Below are 25573 nucleotides of genomic sequence, written 5' to 3' on the forward strand. Positions count from 1 at the left end.
CAAATTGACTGTCTTTTTCATATTAAATGCCCTTAACCCACTGTTTAGCAAGAACAAGGCAACTTCTTAAAATTCTACCTGTGTCATTCATTTGGCAGGGCTCCCAACTCTCAGCACGTCTTGATCCTCTTTTGACGTCCCCAAAATAGCCAGGATTGGCACCAGGAAGTGTTTTTCAATGCTAACCATTCCTTTATCTGAATGTAACTCTGAACTTAGAAAATATTCTGAGCTTAGAGAATATTTGTTTGTTGGTTCATAAGTATACTAAGGAGAATATATAACAACATACTGCAAATTTTATGGCATGTAAACACCAGGATCAAGATTCTTCATAGACAGCCCTTCAGTGTTACTCTTCCCTGAGTACCCTCAGAAAAGAGGCACAGACAGCTGTCCCTTTTCACGGTGCCCTCACATGGTAAAAGGGATAAGACAATGCTCTGGGAAATCTTTTCTAAGGGAAACCACCCTGTTCATGAGGGCTGAACCCCCATGACCTAACTACCTTCAAAAGGCCTCACCTCCAATACCATCACTTGGGGAGTTAGGATTTAAACACATGAATTCAGTGGGGGGGGGGGGGGTATTCACACCACAGCAAGCACATCTAACCTCTTTAAAATACATTAGTTTTTATTATATAAACTTTTTTATAACATTGTTTTAAGGTTTTAAGGGATTCATTGTCTTTCTATTTTAGTGGGAATCCTGATGTATCCCAATGAAAAACATTTTAAAATGCTTTTTGGCATTATTCTTTCTATGGGTTAATTTTTTTAGATGTCCCAAATGTATGAGATGCTATAATAATTATTTCTGAGTTACTTCATTTAGAATAATGTCCTCCTGGCTTATACACATTACTGCAAGTGGCAGAATTTTCTTCTGCTTACAGCCAAATACTATTTCATTATTATGATTACAAACAATATCAAATTTTCTTTATCCATTTACCCAATGGGCACTTCTGTTACTTCCTATCTTGGCGACCGTAAATAATGACACAATGTGAGTGCAAATATCTGTTAAAGATGATTACTTTATTTCCTCTAGATATATACCCAAGACGCACAACAACTCTAAAAGTGTGATTCAAGCATTGTTTGTCTTATACTGTCATACTTTTAATAGCTATATATCTATCACATATATAATCATATATATACAATAAAAGTATGTTTTAATGTGTATATATGTGCTTTAGTATACAAATGTAACATAAGATTTTATAAATTATATATAAGTAGATAATTTTATATATTATTCATATATACATTAAATTCACTTCTCATCTATAAGAACATTAATATCAGCTACCATAGTGACTCAATATTGATAGTCTTTTAGCATTCTAATTCCTATCAGTTGTTTGTGTTCTTTAAGGTAAATTTTGTAAATTATACTTCACACTGGTTTATTTTCATATGAATATTGATTCTTCTGATCACTGACACCTCTGCTGCTTTTTTATTTCTAATAATTACAGATAACATTGTTATGGTAGTTCACATCAGGTGCTTAACTATATTATCTCTTCAGTCCTCACTGCATCTCTGTGATTGACTCATTCATAGAATCATTATTTTTCAGAGTAGGAAATTGAGAAACTGAGAGTGTAAATGACTTCCCTAGAGTTATCCAGTCTACATATACTGGAGACTCCAGGATCCCATCTGAAGCCAACAGACTTTCCTCTGAATGATCTTGCATTTAAACTATTAACAACAAAGTACATATTTGTGAATGAAAAGTGTAATAACACTTCCACTGCAATAGACAATTCCATTTTCATTAGAAAATGAAGAGAGTCTCTTCCCTAAAATAGTATTTTAATTTACTTCTGCCTCTATGTTTTGGTTTACACGTCATTTTAGAAAATATCATATTAAAGCCTGTGGAGATAAAGCATGAGGCACAACAGATTGAAATGAGCCCATATCAGAAACTTAAAAGAAAAAGCCAAAGAGATAAAAGAAGCCTTTACCCCTGTTGGTTACAGATACAACAAATGTAAATGCTAAGGGAAATTTTTGAGGATACCTCAAACGTTACCTTACTGACTTGCCATTTTAATGTCTACTTAAGGATAACATTTCAAGGTACTGTGTCCTTCCAAACAAAGAGAATCAGGCTTTCTCATTGAATTCACACTTAATGGCAATCCTACACATCCTTTCCTTCTAATTTGGAACCAATATATTTCAGCAATAATTTTAGGACAACATAATGTCTGATGAAATTTCATATAGATAAAAATGTGTTAAAAGCATTCCATACCCTCCTTCATATCTTGCTTTACAATAAATAAATGGCCTGTCTTGAATTTGGATACCCTTCTGCTATCTCACTAGGCATCAAGGTTCTCTGTCCACGATGATGACAATCTGGATTAATGGAATGTAGGCTAGTGGCATCTTTTGTTTCTTGAATATCCATTATCAAAGAGTTCATCTGTGTAACTGCCACAAAATGTTTCTTATCCTTCTGTCAGACTGAAACATTGAGCAAGACCAGTACTTTTCTACATTTAAATGAATTAATTTCAACATATTTGAATTCCAATACTTAGAGTAGCATGATTGATGATTATAAAAGTCAATCCTCAATATTTCTTTAAGACTTATTCTTTATAGGAACTTTTGCATCCTTAACAATAGTTCCTACAACTAGGAGAAAGTGGTGTATAGTTTTTCTGTCACATAGCCAATAGCACAGCTGTGACAGCAGATGAGCAATTCTCCAAGGGAAATTAGCCAGGGTGGCTACTTCAGAGACTCCAGGGAGAACTCAAGGGAGGGCCATTCCTCTCCTTACACTTCCAAGCAGTTGCAGAACAATATTCTGAAGCAAACAAACACAAAGTATTGCGTAGAATTTGTAGAGTCCTGCGTTAGTTTAGGATTGTCAGTCAATTTTGTGATATGTCCTAAAGTGTTTTTCACATGTATGTGTTCATTCTTCCCAGTCTTACAAAGTGATATTTTATCTTTCTTTTTCTTTATATCTGCTAATTTGTCTCTCTAGAACCGACATTAGAATAGCAAATCATTTAAGCTATTTTATTTATTTAATAGCCAAGATCTATCTCATGCCAAACACAATTATTCTCCATTTTATATCCAATTCCAATTAGTATCATGAAATATTATTTAACATTTAACTTTTATTAGAAAAATATATGCATACATGTGTATATCATGTGACACTAACTATTATTATTTAGACTTAAATGTTTATCTCAAATGGTGTTTAACTATTGACTCATAGTTTTAACTACTTATTATTAATGTTAAAACTGTAGTTTGCTTGAACATTTTTATGTACTTTTGGGTGTTGTTTTATTTTTTCATCTTTTAGGTGTACAAGAATTTCCAGAAAACATTAAGTGCTGTAAGTGTTTAACAATTATTGAAGCCAGTGTCAATCCCATCTCTAAGTAAGTATGTTTTAACCTTACTTAATATTTGTTTCTATTGGATAATAATGTACTACAGTTGATGAGATTTACATGTTAATTAAGCCTTAAATGTAGTACTTAATATAGTAAGTGGGAAAACATAAGTAATTCAGAATAGTTCAACAAAACATGATTTAAAATATTTCTGAGTAGGAATGAGGGTCCAACTGGCCCAAGATATCATTGCTTCAAAGTAAATTATATCATCAGGTCATTACTTTTGTGTACCTTTCCACACATAAGAGTCAATACTAAGAAAACTTATTAGTTATAGTCATGTAGGGAATTAGTATCAAAGACCTGATAGAAGATCAAAGAGAAAGCAAAACTTTACGGTATTGATAAGTACTTGGCTGATTGTACAGGTAAAAGAAATTAGATGTAATTTGACTGGAAATAGGCAGTATTTGCATTCTAGCAATTACAGCAAAGATGAAGAGATAACCCTATGAAGAGAGCTGAATGAACTATACAAACAGTAAAGATACTTGTGATACTCTTGGTTCATGATCTATTAAGAAATTCCATGAGAAAGTGACATTTAGATCAAGGGTTGATGTGGTGATAGAGATCTGTAGAAAAAAATAGGTGAAGAAATTATGAAGTAAATGGATTGGATGAGTCATGAAACTGAATGTTAAAATTAAATGAAAGTAGAGAAAAAAATCTGAAAAGGCTATTGAAAGTTATAGGAATGTTTGGGAAAAAATAAATCAGTGGTATCGGGATCCAGATAATGTTTCTAGAGTAATAGAGCATGTTAATTATAAAAATCTGACAGAATTTGAGCAAAATCCCTCAGTCTTTTGTCCACATGAAGTTAAGGAGGCTGGGAGAAAGCCTCGCAGAAGGTCATTTAATTAATCAAGTCCTATCAGAAGAAAACAGAGAGTTTTGTTAAAGTGAAGATGAAGGGGAATTTTATACCATTTAGTTGAAGAGAGGGATCCATTGTCCCTATGGATCATGGCAAGTGGCTGTACATTAGAGGTAGAAATAGCATAAGATATAAAAGACTTAAACAGAACTTTACAAAGATGTCTTTACATAAACTAAATAATGTGTTAGTTAAAATAATAATTACAAAAAAGAAGCTGGGCATGGTGGTGCACACTTGTAACCCCAGCATTTGGGGGACTGAGGCAAGAGGACCGAGGTTTTGCAGATAGCCTCAGCTATTTAGTGAGGCCCTTTGCAACTCAGTGAGACCCTATTTCACAATAAAAAATAAAAAGTACATCTAGGAGTGTATTTCAGAGGTACAATGCCCCTGGATTTCATTCCCAGTACCACAATTAAAAAAAGACATCTTTACAGTGAGTGGCTTGGGGAATAATTTGAGGCCTTTTGTAGAAAGTGTGGAACATCTGCAATAAAATGTCTTTGAAAGCTACAATTTTTCTACCTCAAAAGTAAAATATGAAGTAAACAATCTCTTTTCAAAACAGATTGAATGCAATTTTCTCTACATTTCAATGAAATAAATGTTACTAACTTCTTCTACCAGGACTACAAACATGTCTGTGACCTAAGTCATATGACCTAGGGTAGATGATGAATTGGGGGTTTTTATTCATTAATTCTAATAGCTCATCTGATTTAGGAATCATGGTAGGTCTTGGAGGAAGAAACCAGATGACAATTTATATCTTTGAAAAGTTTATCTCTCTGTTCCTTTCATATATTTAACTTTTTAAAAGATGAATAATATTACCTCTTTCATTAAAATATGCTTAACACTATAAACATTAAACAGTTTGGGAATTAATAAAAATGCTCAATAGAAAATTAAATCTTAAGTAGTATATTAATATTTAGAGACAGGCTTTTAGCTGTGCTACATGAATAAAATTTATTCAGATGTATGAATCAATGAATTTTGATAAATTTTGCAGTTATGTGATCATTACCATAATCAATATGTAGATTATTTCAAACATCCCCAAAAAGTTTTCTGAGCCTACTGATCTGATTATTATTCCCATAGTTTTATCTTTTCCAAAATGTCAAGTAAATGTTATCATACTTTTTTATCTGTTTTCTTTTGCTTAACATGTTGAGATTAATGTTGCTTAACATTTTGAGATTTACCCATGTTGCTTCAATAACCAATACCTTATTCCCCTTTATTTCTAGGTAGTATTCTATTGTATAGATATAATGTGATTTGTATATCTGTCAGTTAAAACACACCTAGGTTGGTTCCTGTTTGGGGCTATGATGAATACTGCTGGTATCAATTATGTGGAAGTGTTTGAGCATGTTTTTATTTCTATTGCTTAAACACCTAGGAGTAGTTTTCTGGGTAGTACCTGTGTGCTTAGCATTACAAAAATTTCTAAACTCCTTTCCAGAACAGCTATTCTATTGTACATTCCCATCAGCAATATATTAGATTTTTAATTGTTTCTCATCTGTGTCATCATGTGGTACTATAAATTTTTATTTTTTCCAATTTTAGCTGATCTAGTAGATGTAATATCTCATTGTGGTTTTAATGTACATTTTAATGTCTAATTAGCATCTTTCCATAGAGTTATAAAATGTATTGCTTCATTGGTAACAAATCAAATATTTTTCAGTTGCATTTTTATTAGTGAATTATAAAAATTATTTATATATTTTGGATATAAGTCCGTTAGTAGATATTTGTTAGCAAACATTTGCTCCAATTCTGTGGCTCATATCTTTAAATTCTAAATAGTGTCCTTTAAATTAAAGCTTTTTATTTTGATGATAGTCCTATTTAATAATGTAATACAGTGTGTGCTCTCCTTTCGTATCTAAGAGATCTTGATGAATTCATATTCAACAACTTTCCTTTCTGCTTTCCTCTGGAGTTTGGGTTTTATACCTTAGGTGTATGATCCATTCAAAGTTGACATTTGTATATGTGCAAGGTATAAGGGTCTTGATTATGTATTTTGTTTTATTTTATTACATATGCATACACAGTTGTTCCAGTATCATTTGGGTAGAAAATTATTTTTTCTTTATAGAATTACCTCGGTATCTTTGTTGAAAATCAGTCAATCATCTATGTTTGTGCCCATTTCTGGATTTTTCTATAAATCATGAAGTAGAAAAAACAAGAATTCTTCCTTCAACTTTTTCTTTATCAAAATTGTTTGGGCTATTCTATGCCCTTTTATCTTCCACATGAATTCTATCATCAGCTTGCCAATTTCTACAAAGATATAAAAACCTGCTGAAATTTTAATCGATATTACATTGGTTCCATAGATCAATTTGATTATAATTTTTATCTATAATATATCGAGCATTCTCACCTCTGACTATAGTCTATCTCCACACTTTCTTCAGGTATATTAAATTTTCCTTCATCAATGCATAATAGATTTCAGCATATCATTTTGAACATGTTTTTATTCATTTTTTCCTAAGTATTTTGTGTTTTTGAGCTACTGAAAATGGTTTATTATTCTAATCATTCATTGCTACTATATACAAATAGCATTGATTTTTGTATATCAAACTTATGTCCTTCAACCTTACTAAACTCAATTATTAGCTCTAATGGATTGCTACTGCAGATTTTAGAGAGATTTTGTTTTTAAACAATAATGTCATCTGTGAATAAGACAGAATAATTTAGTTATTTTTCATCTATATGCCATTGATTTATTTTTCTTGCCTTATTAATCTGCATAGGCCCTCCTTTGCACATTAAATATAAGAAGTTAAAACAAGCATCATTGTATTTTTTCAATATTATAGAGGTAGACTTGTTATTGTTACTTTTTTTAAATGCACTTTATCAGGTTGAGAAAATTTCCAACAACTTTGCACTTACTTCCTTCTGAGCCCTTACCAGCAGAAGCCTAAAAGCTTCCATTTCTACTAACAAGCTTTTAAAAGGAACATAGGCTTTATCTATCTATCATAAATGTTTAACATTCACCAGTCTATGCCCACTACTTGGTTCCAAATATATTCAGTATGTTTAAAAATTTGTTACAACAAACCCCCCATTCCATGTACCAAAATCTGTATTATTTCTCTATGCTACCTAACAAATTATACAAAATTGGCAGCTTAAAACCACACATATTTATTATCTATCAGTTTTTGTGGATCAGGAATCTAGGCCTGGTTTATCTGGGTTCCCTGCTGCAGAGTTTCACCAGACTGTAATCAAGGTATGAGTTGGGCTATATTCTCATCAGGAGACTCAATTGGAGAAGAATCTACTTCAAATCTCACTTGGGCTGTTGGCACAGTTTGCCTCCTTGTTGTTATGATTATGATAGTTTTAGCTTTTGCTGGTTGTTAGCTAAAGGGTACTGTGGGAGCCTGAATGTTCTCTGCAGAACATGTCTGTGGTGTAATCCATTGGCAGTTCATGACATAGCAACTTGCTTCTTTAAGGACGGCAGCTCTGTGGAACTGAGTCTTCTAATAAGATGGGGTACATAATGGAATATAGTTAGTTATGGAAGTGACAGCCCATCTCATTTTTCACATTCTATTGATGGGTAGCAAGTCATAGGTCCTGATGACATTAAAGTTTATACAAAGGCATGAACATCAGGAGGTGAGGATCAAGGGAGCCACTTAGGAATGTGTTTTTCACACGTCTCTGTGTATTATCAATGGTTACTAAATTTTGTCAAAGTTATTTCTTAAATATATATCGACATGATCATATATTTTTCTTCTTTTCTCTGCTCACACAGTGACTTATATTGGCTGATGTTTTTATATCAGTCTAACATTTCCCCCTAGGAATAAAGTCTACTCGGTCGTGAAGAGTTACTCATTTTTGTATGTTGATTGCTGTGATTTGCTAATATTTTTAATGATTTTCCCATCTATATTCATAAGGCCTATTCATCTGAAGTATTTTTTCTCATAATTTCTTTGTTTTTGGTATCAGGGTAAAATGAGTTGTAAAATGTTCTCTTCTATTTTCTATAAGAATTTATATACAATTGGTATTATTTCTTCATTAAATATTGGTAGAATTTCTCAGTGCTAACACTTGGGCCTAGAGCTTTTATTATAGGAATGTTTTCCATTACAAATTGAATTTTCATAATAGTTACAAGGCTATTCAAACTACCTATTTTTCCCAAGTGAATTTTAGTAGTTTAATTTTTTTAGGGATTTGTATACTTCTTATAAGTTTTAATAATTATTGGCATATTGTTTTTCATAAAATTTATTTATTGGTCCTTTAATACCTACAGATTCTCTAGTGATGCCCTGTCATTCATCCCTGGTATTGTTTCTTTTAATTTTTGTTTAGTCACTCTGACTAGAGAATTATCAGTTTTATTTATTTTTTTTTCAAAAAGTAGGTTTGGCTCTATTGATTTGTCTATATTGCTTTTCTGTTACTTTCTTTGCCCTAAGAAATATATGAAATATTAAATCATTAGAATTCTGGACTATAAAAGTTATAGGTTTGATTATAACTATTGTACTGTTGCTTTTGAACATAAACTACATCATATACCTTGAATACCCTAACAAAGTCAATAAGTGAATATTATTATATTATAATAAAATTGAAAAGAACTATTCAATGAGAAACACAAAGGCCAATATTTAATAAGAACCTACTATGTCTCATTCTTTTAGATACATTATTTCATTTTAATTTTTACAATGACTATATAGTCATATATAATGATATGAATATTTTTACTTTTCACAGATAAAATATATGAAGCTAATATTTAAATTCCTGCATTCTCTTTAATATATTTTACCATAGCTGAAGAAGCATTTTTACTTGGTATAAAGGATAAACTTTTAAAATTTGAAATGCAATGTTCAACAATGAGGAAATTGCTAATAAATTATGGTATATCTATCAGGTTGATATGAATATTTTATGTAGGCTGAACATATGCCCTCCCTAGTGAACCCTGTTTACTCTTTTTGAAGTGGCATATTTAATACTAGTGCCATCTTAACTTTCAATAGTGTCCTAGTTTGAATTATAGATTATATAGTCTATAATGACATGTCCCACAATAAAAATTAATTAGAAGTTACACTACTTTTCCTTAATATTGTTTTTATTCTGATCTTTTCATATCAACTAGAATACTATTTTAAATGCTTGTTTTTAATAACAATAGTTTATCATACTGTTTGTATTATAAAATTTAAAGATAATCTTAAGAATAAAGAAAGAAATAATAGTAGGTTTGCAGTAATGTTAATACAGTTAATAGAAAATTAGAAAGAAATACATGAGATGGTAATCATGATTGTGTTAAGAAGGTACAAGTATAAGTAATACTCTGTTTTCCAGATGTTCTTGAATATTTCTATATTCATTCTTTATCTTAAGCCTTAAAATAAAAACATTTATATATAAAATGTCCTTCTAGTTATATCAAAACCTTTTGCACTGGCCTTTTAATCCTAGCATATAAAATTTAAAATTTTATGTAGCATAATTATTGTATTAGAGGTCATATTCCTAAAATATGTTTTCACTTAACATCTAAAAAATGCAATAAAAATAAAAATGTTGAAACAAGTGTATCATAAGCCAATCTAAATATATATTCCAGTAATGAAAATAAGCATTTATAAAAATATAGTCAAATTATGAAACTAACCTAGGTGTCCATCAACAGATAAATGGATTAAAAAATGACATTTACACACAGTGGAAATTTGCTGGATTATGAAAAAAACTGTCATTTTCAGGAAAATGGATGGAACTAGAGAATATTATGCTGAGATGAGCCAGTATCACAAAGTTAAGGGCTATATGTTATCTCTTCCATGGAGGCTAGAGAGGAAAAAAAGGTAACAAAAAGTACTTCAGTAAATGAGGAGAGATAAATAGAATAATTGAAAGAGATTAGGGGAAGGAGGTGGGGAGGATGTGAACAGGAGGAAAAGGAGGGTTGAGGAAAGAAATAGTACAAATAACGCTATATCCATATATGAAGGGACCAATCGCACTAACATTGAGAAAAAAGGAGAGGGTTGTGGAGTGGGATGTAGAGGGAAATACACGAGGTGATATGAGCATGTCGGTGTGAGGCTCACTATGATGTAGAATTAAAATGCAACAATAAATCTATAAAATATAGCAGAAGACATGGATTCAATTTCCAGTACTTGGTGGGGGGAACAATGATTTAAAATAGTATTCTAGTTGACTTGAGAATGATTACAAATTCAAGGCCAGCTTGGCAAACTTAGTGAGACCCTGTCATGAAATAAAATGAAAAGGACTAGGGATGTAGCTCAGTAATAAAGGGCTTATCTAGCATGTATTTAACTCTGGATTCAAGTCCCAGTACTTTGTTGAAAAAAAAGTCTCAGTACTTTGTTGATTAAAAAACAAGCATTTAAAATAGTATTCTAGTTGATATGAGAAGGTCAGAATAAAAACAATGCTAAGGAAAAGTAGTATAACTTCTTATTAATTTTATTGTGGGACATGTCATCATTTAATTAACTGGAGCAAATCTGAGAAACCGATAATTTTATAAATAAGGAAAGTGAATATTATAAAGTTAATTAATTTGAAAAACTCATATAGCTAATAAATAAAAGAGCTGTAATTCAAACACAAGTCCTTGACATTAATGCACAGGTGCTTGACTGTTAAACCACATGGGTATCTGTTTCTGCTATTATCCTTTCTTTGTTATAATTTGAATATATCATCTTAATTTAAACAATTAATAAAATACAAGCTGGGCATGGAAGCACACACTTGTAATCCTAGCATTTGAGAAGCAGAGACTGCAGGATCACAGTTTGCAGAGAGCCTCAGCTACTTGGGGAGGGGGGGCCTTCACAACTCAGTGAGACCCTGTTTCAAAAAATAAAGACAAAAAAATAATAGGGCTGGGAGTGTAGCTTGGAGGTAGAATGTCCCTGGGCTCAATCCCAAGTACCACACACACACACACACACACACACACTATATATATATATATATATATATATATATATATATATATATATATATATATATATATATATATATTATATGGCAAATGGTTACTTTGTAGAATTATTAATCAATTTGTAAAACATTTCCTTGTATTTTAACAAATCAAGTCATATATGGAAATAATATATATATATATGGCAAATGGTTACTTTGTAGAATTATTAATCAATTTGTAAAACATTTCCTTGTATTTTAACAAATCAAGTCATATATGGAAACCATTAAGTTATTTTAAGATAGTAAGATCATTTCATAATTGAGAGCTGGTTACCTATTGTAAAATATTGGATTTTATTGAGTAATTTGGCAAAGAATAAAGAGAACCTATAAATGTTATCTTTGTCAAGTGCATGTAGCTTGCTAGAAAAATATGTTTCTTCTTACAGTTCCTCAGACATTCCTTTGGAAATGGTAATATTTACACATGGGGCCCCTGTTCTTATTAGAAACTAAGAATTATACTATAAAATTAATAAAGAAAGTTTAATATCTTCTCAAGCAGACTTACTGACTATATCTTTTCCAGATAATACCTAATCCATTTTTTATTGCTTACTATCTTAAAAGTACAAAACTATATAATTTAGAAGATTCTTTATTTTCAAATAATTTATATTTTATCCTTCCTGGGAATGGAAAATTTTCAAAACTAGTGCAAAGCATATGTGGTATAAGCCTTATACTAAATCCATGAATAGAATCCAATAAGAAAAATGAGGGAAAAGACACTAATTTTAATCTCAGCATAGAATAACGATTCAACAAACTTGTTGCAGTGAATTAAAATAAAAATAGTATTAAAATACTATTAGAGATGCTGTTAAATATAACAAAATACACTTATTTAGCAGGCATTAAACTCTGGATTCAAGTCCCAGTACTAGGAAAAAAAAACAAGCATTTAAAATAGTATTCTAGTTGATATGAGAAGGTCAGAATAAAAACAACAAAGTATACCTTTAACTCTACATTCTTAAGGAAGAGAGTTCAATAAATATGAGCACATATGTGTTCTACCCAGGCTAAAAAAATTATTTTACTTTGTAGTCTGGTTTTTCATATAACTTATTTCTAGTAGTCCAAGTTTGAAATTTAAATAGGCAACTTGTGGTCAATTTTTTAGAATGAAATGTTCTGTGTAATAGACCAGATTGGGGGAGATAGGACATAAACCTTGCCAGAGAAGCAGTAATAAAGAAATACATTTTTGACCAATAAATAGAGCAATACCATTTAGTATATACTTAGAATAGTGGACTAAGGAAAGCTGGATACATCAAACTTTCTATAATGAGCCAATTTACATTTTAATGTCTTTTTGCTTATTAGTAGTGACACTTTTAAAGTACATTTTCAGAATATTTATTTTAACTTTTATATATATTGCACTGATATTCTTTTTGAAAGCCATAAATAATTCCTATAATGGCACTAAAAATCAAGACATCAAAGTAAGATATAGTTGAATTTTAATTAAAATCTGTTTAACATTTATGCCATTGTCATAAAAACTACCAGACCCTCCAGTTATATTCTAAATCGAATGCATTACAATAAAGGAAAACAGAGAGAAAAATAATTATTTGCCACATATTTATGTATTGCTATAGGATCAAGTTCAAATCAAGTTTTTAGTTGAAAATTCAACTAAAAATTCAACATTCTGAACCCTATCCCCTACTAATATTTTCAATCTCCCATATCTCTTATACACAGAGTATTCACTCTAGAATTCATCTCCTTGACATTCACCTCAGTATCTTCCTGCTTCTACATTAAAAATAAATTCTTATCTTCTCCTACCTCCTTTCTTTCTTTTGTACCTTTCATGAATCCTACATCTCTTAAGAGCAAACTCATGGAGACATCCTCTATGAAGACACATTCAAATAATCCAACGCTAGAATACAAACTGGAATAAGATATTCACAGCCACTATAACCAACAGAACATTACCATCCTGAGAATGTGTAAAAAATCACTAAATTCACTATATTCACTAAAGGTGAATATAGAAATACTAGTTGTATTTAGTGTGGATTCCCCAAAGTAGATGTTTAGAGATGAACACAGGCAGTACATTCAGTCAGAGAACCAGAGAATGCTGGCAAAGAGTATAAGCCACTGAGGGTTGATTTCTCAGGGGAACCGTAACAACAGTGTTAAACTTGTCTCAGAGTTGTCAAGCACAGTGACAGAGGGAGCTGATACATTTACATTGCTGCCGGTCAGTAGCTGTGGATTGCTTCTGAGCAAAACTGATTCCCTGGGATTATGGCCTGTCCTGGGCATGAAGAACAGCATCCAGCAGCTGTAGGGGTTAGTGGTCAGCAGTTATTCCAGGATGCTCTCCAGCAATAAAGGGTGGGATATATGAGTGGGGCACCAGTAGAAAAATGAGCAAAATAAATATACATAGTTTCACAGAAGAGGAAACACAAATTAATAGTATACTTATAAAAGAAAAATGTCAACTAATCAAGGAAACGAGTATTATTATTATTATTATTGTACATCTACAAAATTGATAGAAGTAAAAAAAAACAAAATCAAGTGTTAAGAAGGATATGAGAAAAAGCAGTTTTTCTCATGATAGTTTGTTTATAAATAGGTACAACTACTTTGAATAAAAATCTGGCTATATTTAATACATTTTAACTTGTATTTCCTATGACCTGGTAATGTCATTTTTAGGGATATAACCTAAGTAGCCTCTTCTAAAGGTACACAAGGGTATAAATTCCAAAGTGTTCATAGAAGCAATATTTGTAATAGCAAAACAAAACCTAGAAACAATTGCAATGTTAATTTGAAGAAGAATGATAAATAAATTGTGATATACTCATAAATGGCATACTAGGCTATGACAGCCAATCATTTACACTGAAGTGGATAAATGTAAAAAGTCTTGTGCTAATTTTTAAAAAGTCTTAAGAAAAAAAAAGTATGATTTGATTCACATAATATGAAAAACCATGCAAAACATATATTTCTTTTTTATGAAAAAGTAGAGATATAGTTAAGCTCTTTTTTTAAAAAAAAAAAAAAAAGCAAAATAGTTAACCTCATTTTGGAATTTGTGGGACAAATAAAAACATGTAGTCAGAAATGGGCACCCAAGCCAGGCGTGGTGGCGCATGCTTGTAATCCCCGCTCTTGGGAGGCGGAGACAGGAAGATCGCATAGGTTTGAAACTAGCAGCGCTGGCTTAAGAGACCCTGTTTCCAAATAAAAATATTTTAAAAATAGGTCTGGGAGTGTAGCCCGGACGTAGAAGGGTTTCCAGGAACCCCAGTACCACCAAAAATAAAAAAAGAAAAGAAAAGAAAAAAGAAAAGAAAAGAAATGGGCACCCAAAAGATTTCTACATCTTTATTCTGTTGTGTGTCTACATGGATTCCTTTATATAGAGAAAATGTTTTATAACAAAGATTGAGCAAAGAAAAATCATGAAATCAACTCAGATGCAATGTCCCAGGAAAAGGAGCAAAAATAGGAAAACTGTTGTAATAGAAGCAAAAAACAGAGAAGTCATGGCTGCAACTGTTACTGGCTGTGTGGGTACTAAGTGAAGTGAAGCTAGTGGAACTGGGGCTTGAGAAGTCAGGGAAGGCTTGTATGAGTGCAGTTTCAGTAATGGGGTTGGGGGAGATGCCAGAGAATATGATTTAAGAAGTAGTCAAAAAGCAATGAGTGTAGACAGCTCCTTAAATACAAGTTATAATTTGTGAGGAAGGCACCTTTGAATGCTATTTAGAAATATTTTATAAAAGAACATAGTATGGACTGGGCTGTAGATAAAGGCATTAACATGTTAAAATAAATATTTACTTATAAGACAAAATTTTAATATTTTCCTAAGAAAATATCTCCTGGGGAAACTTTAAGTCTTTTTAGTGATAAAGATTTAATACTTTAAATAACTGTTTAATCTAATATTTAAAGTTCCCCCAAAGGATATTTTCTCATTTTTAATGCTTCATATAGTCTTTATGATTCTGTTTAATTATATTTGCAATGATCTTGCTCATTTTTAGTAAATATGAATTAGACTAAGATGAATAATGATATATAAATTTGTTGAGTCCACATTAAAAAAATGATTAGGGAAGGTGTTGACATACTCCTCCTCTTTTTCTATTAGGCAGCTTTCTTCATCATGGTAACAAATTATACACAAAACTTAATGATTAATGAAAATTATGAAATACATATTCTTGGTTGACTATACACATGATTATTCTATTGAGAAAGGAATATTCATCTTAAAATGAGAAATCATGCCCTACAACTTGAGGTTTCTTTAATAAATGTCTTGGCTGGTGTGCATAAGGCTAGGCCAGTGCTAAGGAATGGTGCCGCTGATGTTGGCAGTGATATAAATCTCTTGGAGGACAGCAGCAAGGAGGTGGGGGAACAATACTTATTTTAATAACAGGCAAAATTTCAAGCTGTAACAGCATGCTCAATAAATTCTTCCATTATTAGGATACCAAAGGAAAGTTGAAGAATGTGGTACATTTCTTTTTTTTTTCTCAGATATATGTATATATAAATTTTCTGTTTCTATAGCAACAATGATGCAGTGACTAAAACTTTAACTCCTTTTTAGACTCCCTGATGGCTTCACACAGCTTCTGAACCTGACCCAGCTCTACCTGAATGACGCCTTTCTTGAATTCCTTCCAGCCAATTTTGGAAGGTAGGAATAAGAAATATGAATTATGCAATTTTATTTCACCTTCAGTAAGTGCTTTATCAGCACTAGTAGATGAGCCTTCAAAAGTGACAGTTGTGATTAAAGATAGGCCTCATTATTATATAAGAAAGAAGACTGGTAACTAATGAAATTTTCTGCAAAAAACAAAATTTGGTCTTCACATAGCATTAATAATCAAATAAGTTCTAGGTTAATTAGAGTTCAATATAAAAAGTACAGCAAAAAATGATCGGAGAAAACAATTCAGATGAATATTTGTGGCTCTGTGGTTGCAAAATACCTTTGTAGGCATAGAAGTAAAAAAAAATGCCCTAAGTAGATAAATAGATTTGATCATCTGGATACTTTTAAGATAAAATAAACCAGAAATAAAGAATTAAGATTAAACAAGAAACTAGGAAAGCATTTTCATTACATGTGAGAAACAAATTATTTATATCTTTAACATATAAAGAATCTTCTTGGGAGGAAATGGATAAATGACATGCATGAGCAATTTATAATAAAACATCTAAATGACTGGAAAGCACATTAGAAATATTTACCTTCACAATTGATAAATACAATACAAATTAAAATGGCACTTTTTTGTCTTGAATTTTTGTCAATTCTTCTTAAGTGGTCCTGTAAATAAGAAAACATAATACCAGTACCAAAGCCACTTGGAATTAAAATTTAAATATTGTCTGCCAAAATATGCTGTACTTTATAAATCTAACAAGTTTTTTTTTTTAACATTCAGCTGGGTATGTTAACAAAAGAATGCTTATGATCCCTTCCAAAACCTGAGAGTCTGTGCTCCTAAAAGCCAGTATCAGTCTCAAAATGTCATACTAGTATAAAGATTTGACTTCTCATACAACATATGAATGTTGAAGAAACCTCCTTTTACTAGTGATCTGCCTATGCTCTGAAGAACTGGGTCGCTTTATTTCATATAGAAATTGAGTTATAAGGTTAAAATTAAGTTGAAGACTTAATAGGCAAAACAAAACTGACAGGGAAAGAAATGCAGCCAAACAGGGTGACACACACTTGTAATCCCAGTACTGGGCGGCTGAGACAGAAGGATCCGGGTTTACAGCCATCCTTGGCTACTTAGTGAGGCTCTCTGCAACTTAGTGAGACCCTGTTTCAAAATAAAAATAATAAAAAATAGGGCTGGAATGCAGCTCGGAGGTACAGTGCCACCTGAGTTCAATCCCCAGTACTGCCAAAAAAAGATAAAAGAAATACTAAAATGCCTAGCAAATATAGGATGTTATGGGGAAGTATTTCAAATAGTGAAATTTTTCTTGAAAACTAAGAATTCAGAGAATCCAGTTAATATATATTTTAATGCAGCCTCATCTGAGTACCTTTGAAAGCTCAGTATAGACATGGATAGCAATCATACGTTCTAGACTGCAAACCTTAACAAGTAATCAAATGTAAGATAAATTCCTAAACACAAATATCAGACAAACAACAGCAACTGTGAACATCCTTATACTCTTCACACTAGTCCTCATCCCAGTTCTGTCCCAGAACAGGTGACACCACAGGTTCCCAAGTGCGTACACTTTCAGAAATGCTAAAAGGTGTATTTTAGAATTACATACCAAAATATGGTGTGCTAAAGCTCTTTCTGTTGTATAATTAATAAAATTAGTAATAGTTAATATATATTAAAACTTATACTAGAGCTGGGCATGGTGGCGCACACTTGTAATCCCCACACTTGGGAGGCAGAGACAGGAGGATCCGTGCAGGTTTGAAGCCAGCCTCGCTGGCTTAAGAGACCCTGTTTCCAAATAAAATTATTTTTAAAAAGGTCTGGAAGTGTAGCCCAGAGGTAGAAGGGTTTCCAAGAACCCAAGTACCACACACACACACAAAAAAAAACTTATACTAGAAATTATGCTTTACATGTATTACATCACTTAATGTTTTCAGATCTATGAATTTGGTATTGTTATCATGCATTTATAGATGAGGAAACTAAAATGAGAAGTGGTGAATTTATTCCAACCATATCACAGAGACAGATTATGGAAGACTCTTACCATTTGCTCTGTGTGTGTGTGTGTGTGTGTGTGTGTGTGTGTGTGTGTGTGTTACTGGGGATGGAACCCAGGGGCATTCTACCTCCAAGCTACACCCCCAGCCCTATTTTTATTCTTTATTTTGAAGTAGGGTCTCACTTAGTTGCAAAGGACCTCACTAAGTAGCTGAGGCTGTCCATGAACCATGATCCTCCTGTTTCAGCCTCACCATTTGCTTTTCAAGTCCATTTGTGGCCTTTTAAGAGACCATATTGCTGGACTCCAGTGAATACAGCATGTGAAATTTAGCATATATTTAATAATATCTTAAATGCATGAGATTATATATAATGATGAATGTTTTTTGAAACAAAGTAAATTAGGAAGACCAGGATTAAAGGTTTCCTTGAAATAGCTTTACTTTAGAGAGTGGTGTATCACTGCCCAGAGTTGTTGCAAATCTATTCATTCAAGGGACATATTTTTTCAAAATCTGTAACCATAGAAAAAATATTGGAGCATAGTTATTTGGATAATAACAATATTAATTCGCTTTACCATGGGTTTAACTTTTTTTTACAGAAATACTAAGTAACTTTTTTATTCTTTTCTATAGACTCGTCAAATTGCGGATATTGGAGTTAAGAGAAAATCACTTGAAAACTCTACCAAAGTAAGTTATTGAGTATGTTTTTAATTATATTTTCTCTAGTGAGGAGAAATAATTACTTATTTTTATTTTGATTGATTTGCCATTTTGACAGAGTTAATTATTCAACAAATTCTCCCTTAAGAAATAATTATTACTTTTTTGTTCCTTTCTTTGGTTAAAAAAAATAAGTAAAAAGACTACCTGCTTTTTTCCTGATAAATAGTTCAGCATATTGTATGAGGCTCATATTAAAAGTTACAAGTAAAGATGGGAAGAGTCCATTTGAGAGTCTTCTCATGGCTAAAAATACTTGCCAAGAAATTATTGCACTAAAACCTATGAAACTGTAATTTTTATAACTGAAAAATGACAATTTCACAAGTTTCAAACTCAACGGATGCCTAGTTCTGCAAGTTAATTTATGGATTGTGATATTGTTCAGTTTTTAAATCAAGAATATGCCAGAAATTTTTAGCAAAAGGATTAAAATTTTTAAGAGATCCTAAAGTGGCTAAACCAAATAGAATATGTTATATTTATATATTTTTGCAAACTGTTTTTCCAGTCTATTCAAAATCTGGTTTACATAAATATTAAGGCTATTTTAAAATAAAAACTAATCTCCAAAATTATATACAATATTTAACCAAATGCTTGCTTCACTTTGTTTTTTATTGACATCTAGCAATAGAATTATTTCTTGTATAGAATGAATTATTTTGAAAATCAAAGTTATACATGATAGTTTTTTATTCAAAGCAACATAATTTGTATATGTTATAATTAAAGTATATACTATATTGCTAATTTTACCTTACCTTCTTTCAATATTACGACTACTATAGAAGAACACTAAGTAGAGTGATTAATTTTCCAAATATGTCAAAAGAAATTAGACCCTCTGCTGAACCAAAACTTAATTTTAATTTTTACTATTTAAATCCTTCCTTTAAGCAAACTAGGCAGGCTGAATTTTGTTTTCTAAATCTATATGTCAATAAAATGCTTTCAAGTGCAATTTTTTCATTATGGGATATGTGAAATTTTAGTCCTTACAGTATAGTGGCATCATTAAGAGGATAACTTTCAACAATGATATGGAATTTATCTAAGTTTATATACACATAAGACACTTCTATGCATTCCTTCTCAAGGAAAGGGCATAGAAGGAAAGAGCTCTGTATCAGCACTCTGCTCTTTTGAGTAATGCTTTCTCTAAGCTAAAGCATATCCAAGCTTAACCCAAGATACCTTTCCTGGATTGAAGACTGGCTTAATGCTGTGAAAAATATCTGAGATAAACAACCTAGACGAATGAAATATTTACTTTGGCTCACAGTTTCAAAGGTTCCAGTCCATATTCATTTGGTCCAGTTGCTTTTGAGCCTATGATGAGACAGTCTGTCATGGCAGAAGCACATGAAAAAGTAAGACACCTCACGAAGACAGGCAGTGGAGAGAGCTTGCTTTTATAATAAAATCTATCCCCTAAAACCCATTAAGCTATAAATCTATAGATGAAGTCAAGATTAAACACCTCCCAAAGGCCCCACTCTGAACATTGCACTAGGGACTATGTCTCCAACACATGAGGCTTTGGAGATACTTAAAATCTGAGCCATGACTGAGGCATAAGCAGAGGTAGAAATGTGGTCAGGGAGTTGCTTGCTCAAGTATTAATCCCCGGCAAATGAAGCCACTGTTTCCGTCTCTCGTGCTTCTGTTTGTCGCATTTAAAGTAAAGTGGAAACCTAGTGGAAGTTGAAACCAAGAAGAAAAAGCATTTGTCCCTTTTACCTAAATATATACATTCAATTCAAGGAGAAAATATTGAGTGTGGGAAGGAGAATCTGTACTGCTCTCAAATAATGGGTTTGATTCCAAAGTAAAATAAACCTGATATAGGTTGTCAGGTAACTTCAAAATTTTAAGAGATAGATAGTAATATAAATTGAAGCCTAATGTAGATCGGTAAAGTAGATTTTCAATGAGGTAGCTGTGTGAATAATACAAAGTAGTGAAAAATGCTGCATTGGGATTCTGTAGACATTGAGACTATGGTCAGATTAAATAGAGTTAAAGTAAATAGAATAATGTACATAAACCACTTTTGGAGTAGAAAACCATTGTAAAAGTCTATGAGAAATGTATACTCTTTGATAGATTCCTACTCATATATATCTTGAATAAGTTGCTACAGCTTTTACATTTTAAGGAATATATTCAAAGTCATTGGAAATCTAGTGTGTTACTTTTATACCTTATTGACAAAAGTCAAAGGAACCAAATATACATGTAAAATATATGGAGAGCTTTATTCTAGTTTCAGTGTCTATGGAATGAGAATTACAGAAAGAATTTCTGTATTAAAAATGAACTGTACTTTTCACTGTGTATTAAATCTTTTGATTATCAGTCTAGACCTATAACTTAGAAGTATGTGAATGCTTTTTCTTGTCTTTTATTTAGCACTTTCAATGAAAACAAAGATAAAAATATAGTTTTAGGAAAATTTGTTTTGTTTTATACTAACTGCCTGAAGAAGAGATGATATAACTTATAACAAGTTGCCAAGTCTTTGGTGGGTCTTCAGGAAATTTTCTCTTCATCATTCATTTCTTAAGCTCATCATTTCATTATCTTAAAGTCTATCTGCCAAAAAAATCAGTGCAAAAAGTACAAAATAATTGTACTATAACATCTATTACATTATATATCCTTTATCCAGTAGATACACTCATTTATAGTCTAGTATAGCTTTTCTCAGTTAAAAATAGAAGTTAGTGTTATCAGTTTTTCTACAATGTTCCATTCTAATAAATCTAGATATTTCAAGGATGATAAAATTAATTTCCTTGGCCGGGCGTGGTGGTGCATGCTTGTAATTCCCGCACTTGGGAGGCGGAGACAGGAGGATTGCGCTGGTTCGAAGCCAGCCTCGCTGGCATAAGAGACCCTGTTTCCAAATAAAAATATAAAATAGGTCTGGGAGTGTAGCCCGGAACTAGAAGGGTTTCTAGGAACCCCAGTACCACCAAAAAAAAATTACTTTCCTCACATAGGCATTTGCTTAAAAGTCATTGAGATATACTGTGATTATGTGTCGTAACTGAGGACCCTGCACATGTGAAAAGAACCAGACAGCTTTAAATAAAAACCTTTAAATCCTTAATATAGTTTTTCTTTATGGCAAAAATAATTACCCTCTTAATTATGTTTTTGAGGGGTAGTCACAAAATGGGGGGATGAAAGAGAAAATGTAAATTAATGTTAGATGGAAAGCCCCACCTTTGCTTGCTTGATCCTTCCTTCTTTCATTTACTTGAGCAATAATACCTCAGAGTCAGGAATTGAGGAAGGCCAGCTTCCAGGTGGTTCTATCTCAAGATGTTTCACAAAAGTTCAGTAAAGCTGTTTACTGGGATCCCGTTATGTAAAAGTTTGATGGAACTAGGAAATTTGCTTCAGATCTCTCTCAAGTTGTGTATAGCAAGTATGTTTCTCACTAGCTATGAGCTAGAGGTTTTGGTTCTTTGCTACATGGGCTTTTCCATAGTACTGTTGTCAATTGGACAGCTTGATTCCCCTAGAGAAGGGGTGTGTGTGTGTGTGTGTGTGTGTGTGTGTGTGTGTGTTTGTGTGAGAGAGAGAGAGAGAGAGAGAGAGAGAAATATGAAACAACCAAGAAAGAAAAGAACCCTTGATCTACTTTATAATCTTATCTCAGAAGCGCAGAACCATGACTCCTGCCATATGCTGTTGGTCACAGGGATTAAATCCCGCGCCATGTGGAGGACTTCATAAGAGTGCGACTATGGGAGGCAGGGTTATTGAAGTCCACCATTGAGGTTCCTACCATACTTTGTCTGGTGCTTGATGTCTCTGGTCTAGAAACTCAGCTTTGCAGTACACCAGATGCATCGAGTGCAGAAAAAAAGACTAATAAGTCAAATTCATGGCAGAGTTTGATCTTGGTACAACATTTCCTCTTTTGCCAAACAGTTCAGCTATACAGGTGTTTCCATATTAGAACCTCTATACCAGCTGCTGCTGTCACTAATTCTCTTGCCACAAATCTTTCCCTGATGGGTCTTTTATGAGTCATTTCTTCTTCAGAGGTTGCCTCCTCTCCTCAGAGGTCTTTCCCCATCACATCTTATCAGACAGTTCCCTGTTAGTCTTCACACTGCTATTTTATTTCTTCATGGCATTTATGATTCTCTGAATTATTCTGATTCTTTGCTTACTTGGAGATTATCTCCTTAGAAGAATATAAGCTCCATTCAGGAGCGATTTATTGTCTTCTATATCGTCACTAATGATTCTCCAAAAACAGTACCTGGAAGATAGTCACTCTATAAAAAAGGAAAATGCAGATTTATTGATTCATAACAAGAATTGTCATGTGACCTGGATATTTTTATTAATTTCCCCCTTAGAAAATTGTACAGGAGCCAGAAATGGTGCTGCATGCCTATAATAGTAGTACTTGAGAGACTAAGACAGGAAGATTGTAGGTTCCAGGCCAGCCTCAACAACTTAGTGAGAACTGTTTCAAAATTAGATAAATAGATAAATAGGGCTGAGGTTGTAGCTTGGAGGCATAATACCCCTGAATTCATTCTCTAGTTCAAAAGAAAGAAAGGGAAAGAAAATTGTATGGGAAGCCAAGTATATTCAATGAGTCTTTAATGAATATCATCAAGTCAGGTAAGGACAAATAATTGGAGATTCTCCAATGGCTTATATTTGAATTTTAAGCCCCACTTTTTTTCTCTCTCTCCCTTCTTTTCTTTCTCACTCTCTCAGTTTCAAATTAGGCAAAATGATTAAGACATGACAAGGGAAGAAAATAACTTCAAATTAAAGAAAATAATATTCATAGCATTAAAGAAAATTCAAGAGTCGCGAAACTCATTCATTTGCTTTTTATTAAAATGTGATGCAGTAAGTCAAGAAACAGAATACATGTCATGATAAAAATGAAGGTATAAAAATATTTTTAAATAAAAATTTGGAGCAATTTCCACAAAAGTAACAGAACAGTTTAAATAGTTGGTATTACTGGTAGGATTGATGTGAAAACAAAAAACTTTTTCAGATCTGTGAGAACTTCCTTAATACCTTAAAGCTTTAAATAAGGCTCATTCATTAATAATGTATTAAGACTATAACTGTCTCACCTTAAGCCAAAATGTATCTTATGAATGTATATGTAATACTGAGAATGTGAATTAATATAAAAAGGTATATATAGCATAAGCTAATATTAATGTTTATATCTGCCCTGTCTTCTCCAAATGCACAAGACATGAAATATAGTACCTCAGTGTACTGTCAGAAAACACTAACAGAGGAAGTTTAAAAATGTGTTCCCGCAAGATTACTAGGACAGTATCAGATAACAAAGCTTAATAAATATATCTAAATTAGGAGAGAAACTGATAAATTTAGTGGAGAAGAAACTTTAAGCTTTGTTGGAAAAAGCAGAACTTTAAGGTTTGTTGGCAAGAGAGATGCCTGACATAGTGAAGCCCTCTTTGGGGTCAGGAACCATTCTGAGAATCTAAAAAAAAATTCTATATAATATGGAGAAGTATTAATTCTCAAATTAAAAAACATTTCCAATGTTTTAATGGCACATTGCCATATATATATATATATATATATATATATATATATATATATATATAATTGTCAGAATTTGATTATTTGTATTTTTCTGTAAAGTGAACAAATTTAATTATATACCAGTTTCTAGTATATTCACTCAAGAAGAGAACATTTTATTGAGCAAAATTTACCTTGAGTTATTATTAGGATTCTATTTTATTATCACCTTTGAAGTTTTGAACTTTCCTTAGTAAAAAAAAAAAAAATACGAAGAAATAATTTAAGGAAATTTTTCACAAGTACAAGCATGAATAATAATTTGAAACTACTAGATATGCTAGATATGCTGGTAAATGATGTGTTCATTATCTATATGATTTTACTTCTTAGGCATCATTGCTTTTATTAAGTGATTTCCCACTGAAAATAAATTCAGAAACTCCTCAGTTTCTCCTCTTTGTGAATACCTAGGAACTCTTAACTAACTGGCAGAAATTCATTGGGCCTGAGGACGCGACTCAGTGGTAGGAATGCATTACTGTCAATTTCTGATTTCGGTAGTTGTATTTGGCATGCACAGAAGGGCTGTGTTTCCAAGAAATATACACTATAGAACTTGAAAATGATGGAGCAACAGACTGACAATTTATAAGTAATTTTTATAACATTTTGAACTTTTCTGTAATCTTATAGTTTTTTCAAAATAAAAACTCTATTTTATTACTAGTTTTCATCAATATAATAATGAAAAGTTTATAAATTAATATATATTATGAGCCGGGTGTGGTGGTGCACGCTTGTAATGCCAGCATTCGGGAGGCTGAGACTAGAGGATCGCGGTTTGCGGACAGCCCCAGCTACTTAGGGAGGCCCTTTGCAACTTAGTTAGACCCTGTTTTAAAATAAAGAATAAAGCCGGGCATGTTGGCACATGCTTGTGATCCCAGCATTCGGGAGGCTAAGATTTGCAGACAGCCTCAGCTACTTAGGCCTTTGCAATTCAGTGAGACCCGGTTTCAAAATAAAGAATAAAAAAATAGGGCAGGGGGTGTAGCTCGGAGGTCAAATGCCCCTAGGTTCCATCCCCAGACCCATAAAAAATATATATATAGCCGGGCGTGGTGGCGCACGCTTGTAATCCCCGCGC

The 25573-nt window shown here is 32.3% G+C and overlaps 1 protein-coding gene across 3 annotated transcripts in view; it reads left to right on the forward strand.

Annotated features, from left to right (window-relative positions):
* LRRC7 (leucine rich repeat containing 7) overlaps positions 1–25573 on the forward strand; it is a gene marked incomplete at both ends in the record, with an annotated part of 413422 nt that overhangs the window by 147061 nt on the left and 240788 nt on the right. For all 3 annotated transcript variants that reach the window (XM_080692757.1, XM_080692758.1, XM_080692759.1), the window contains 3 exons: positions 3361–3439; positions 16030–16119; positions 18778–18834. In XM_080692757.1, coding sequence (XP_080548883.1) covers positions 3361–3439; positions 16030–16119; positions 18778–18834 — 226 coding nt within the window. The remainder of the gene's footprint in view (positions 1–3360; positions 3440–16029; positions 16120–18777; positions 18835–25573) is intronic.

The sequence above is a fragment of the Muscardinus avellanarius genome (assembly GCF_963383645.1).
Source record: "Muscardinus avellanarius genome assembly, chromosome: 3".
NCBI lineage: Eukaryota > Metazoa > Chordata > Mammalia > Rodentia > Gliridae > Muscardinus > Muscardinus avellanarius.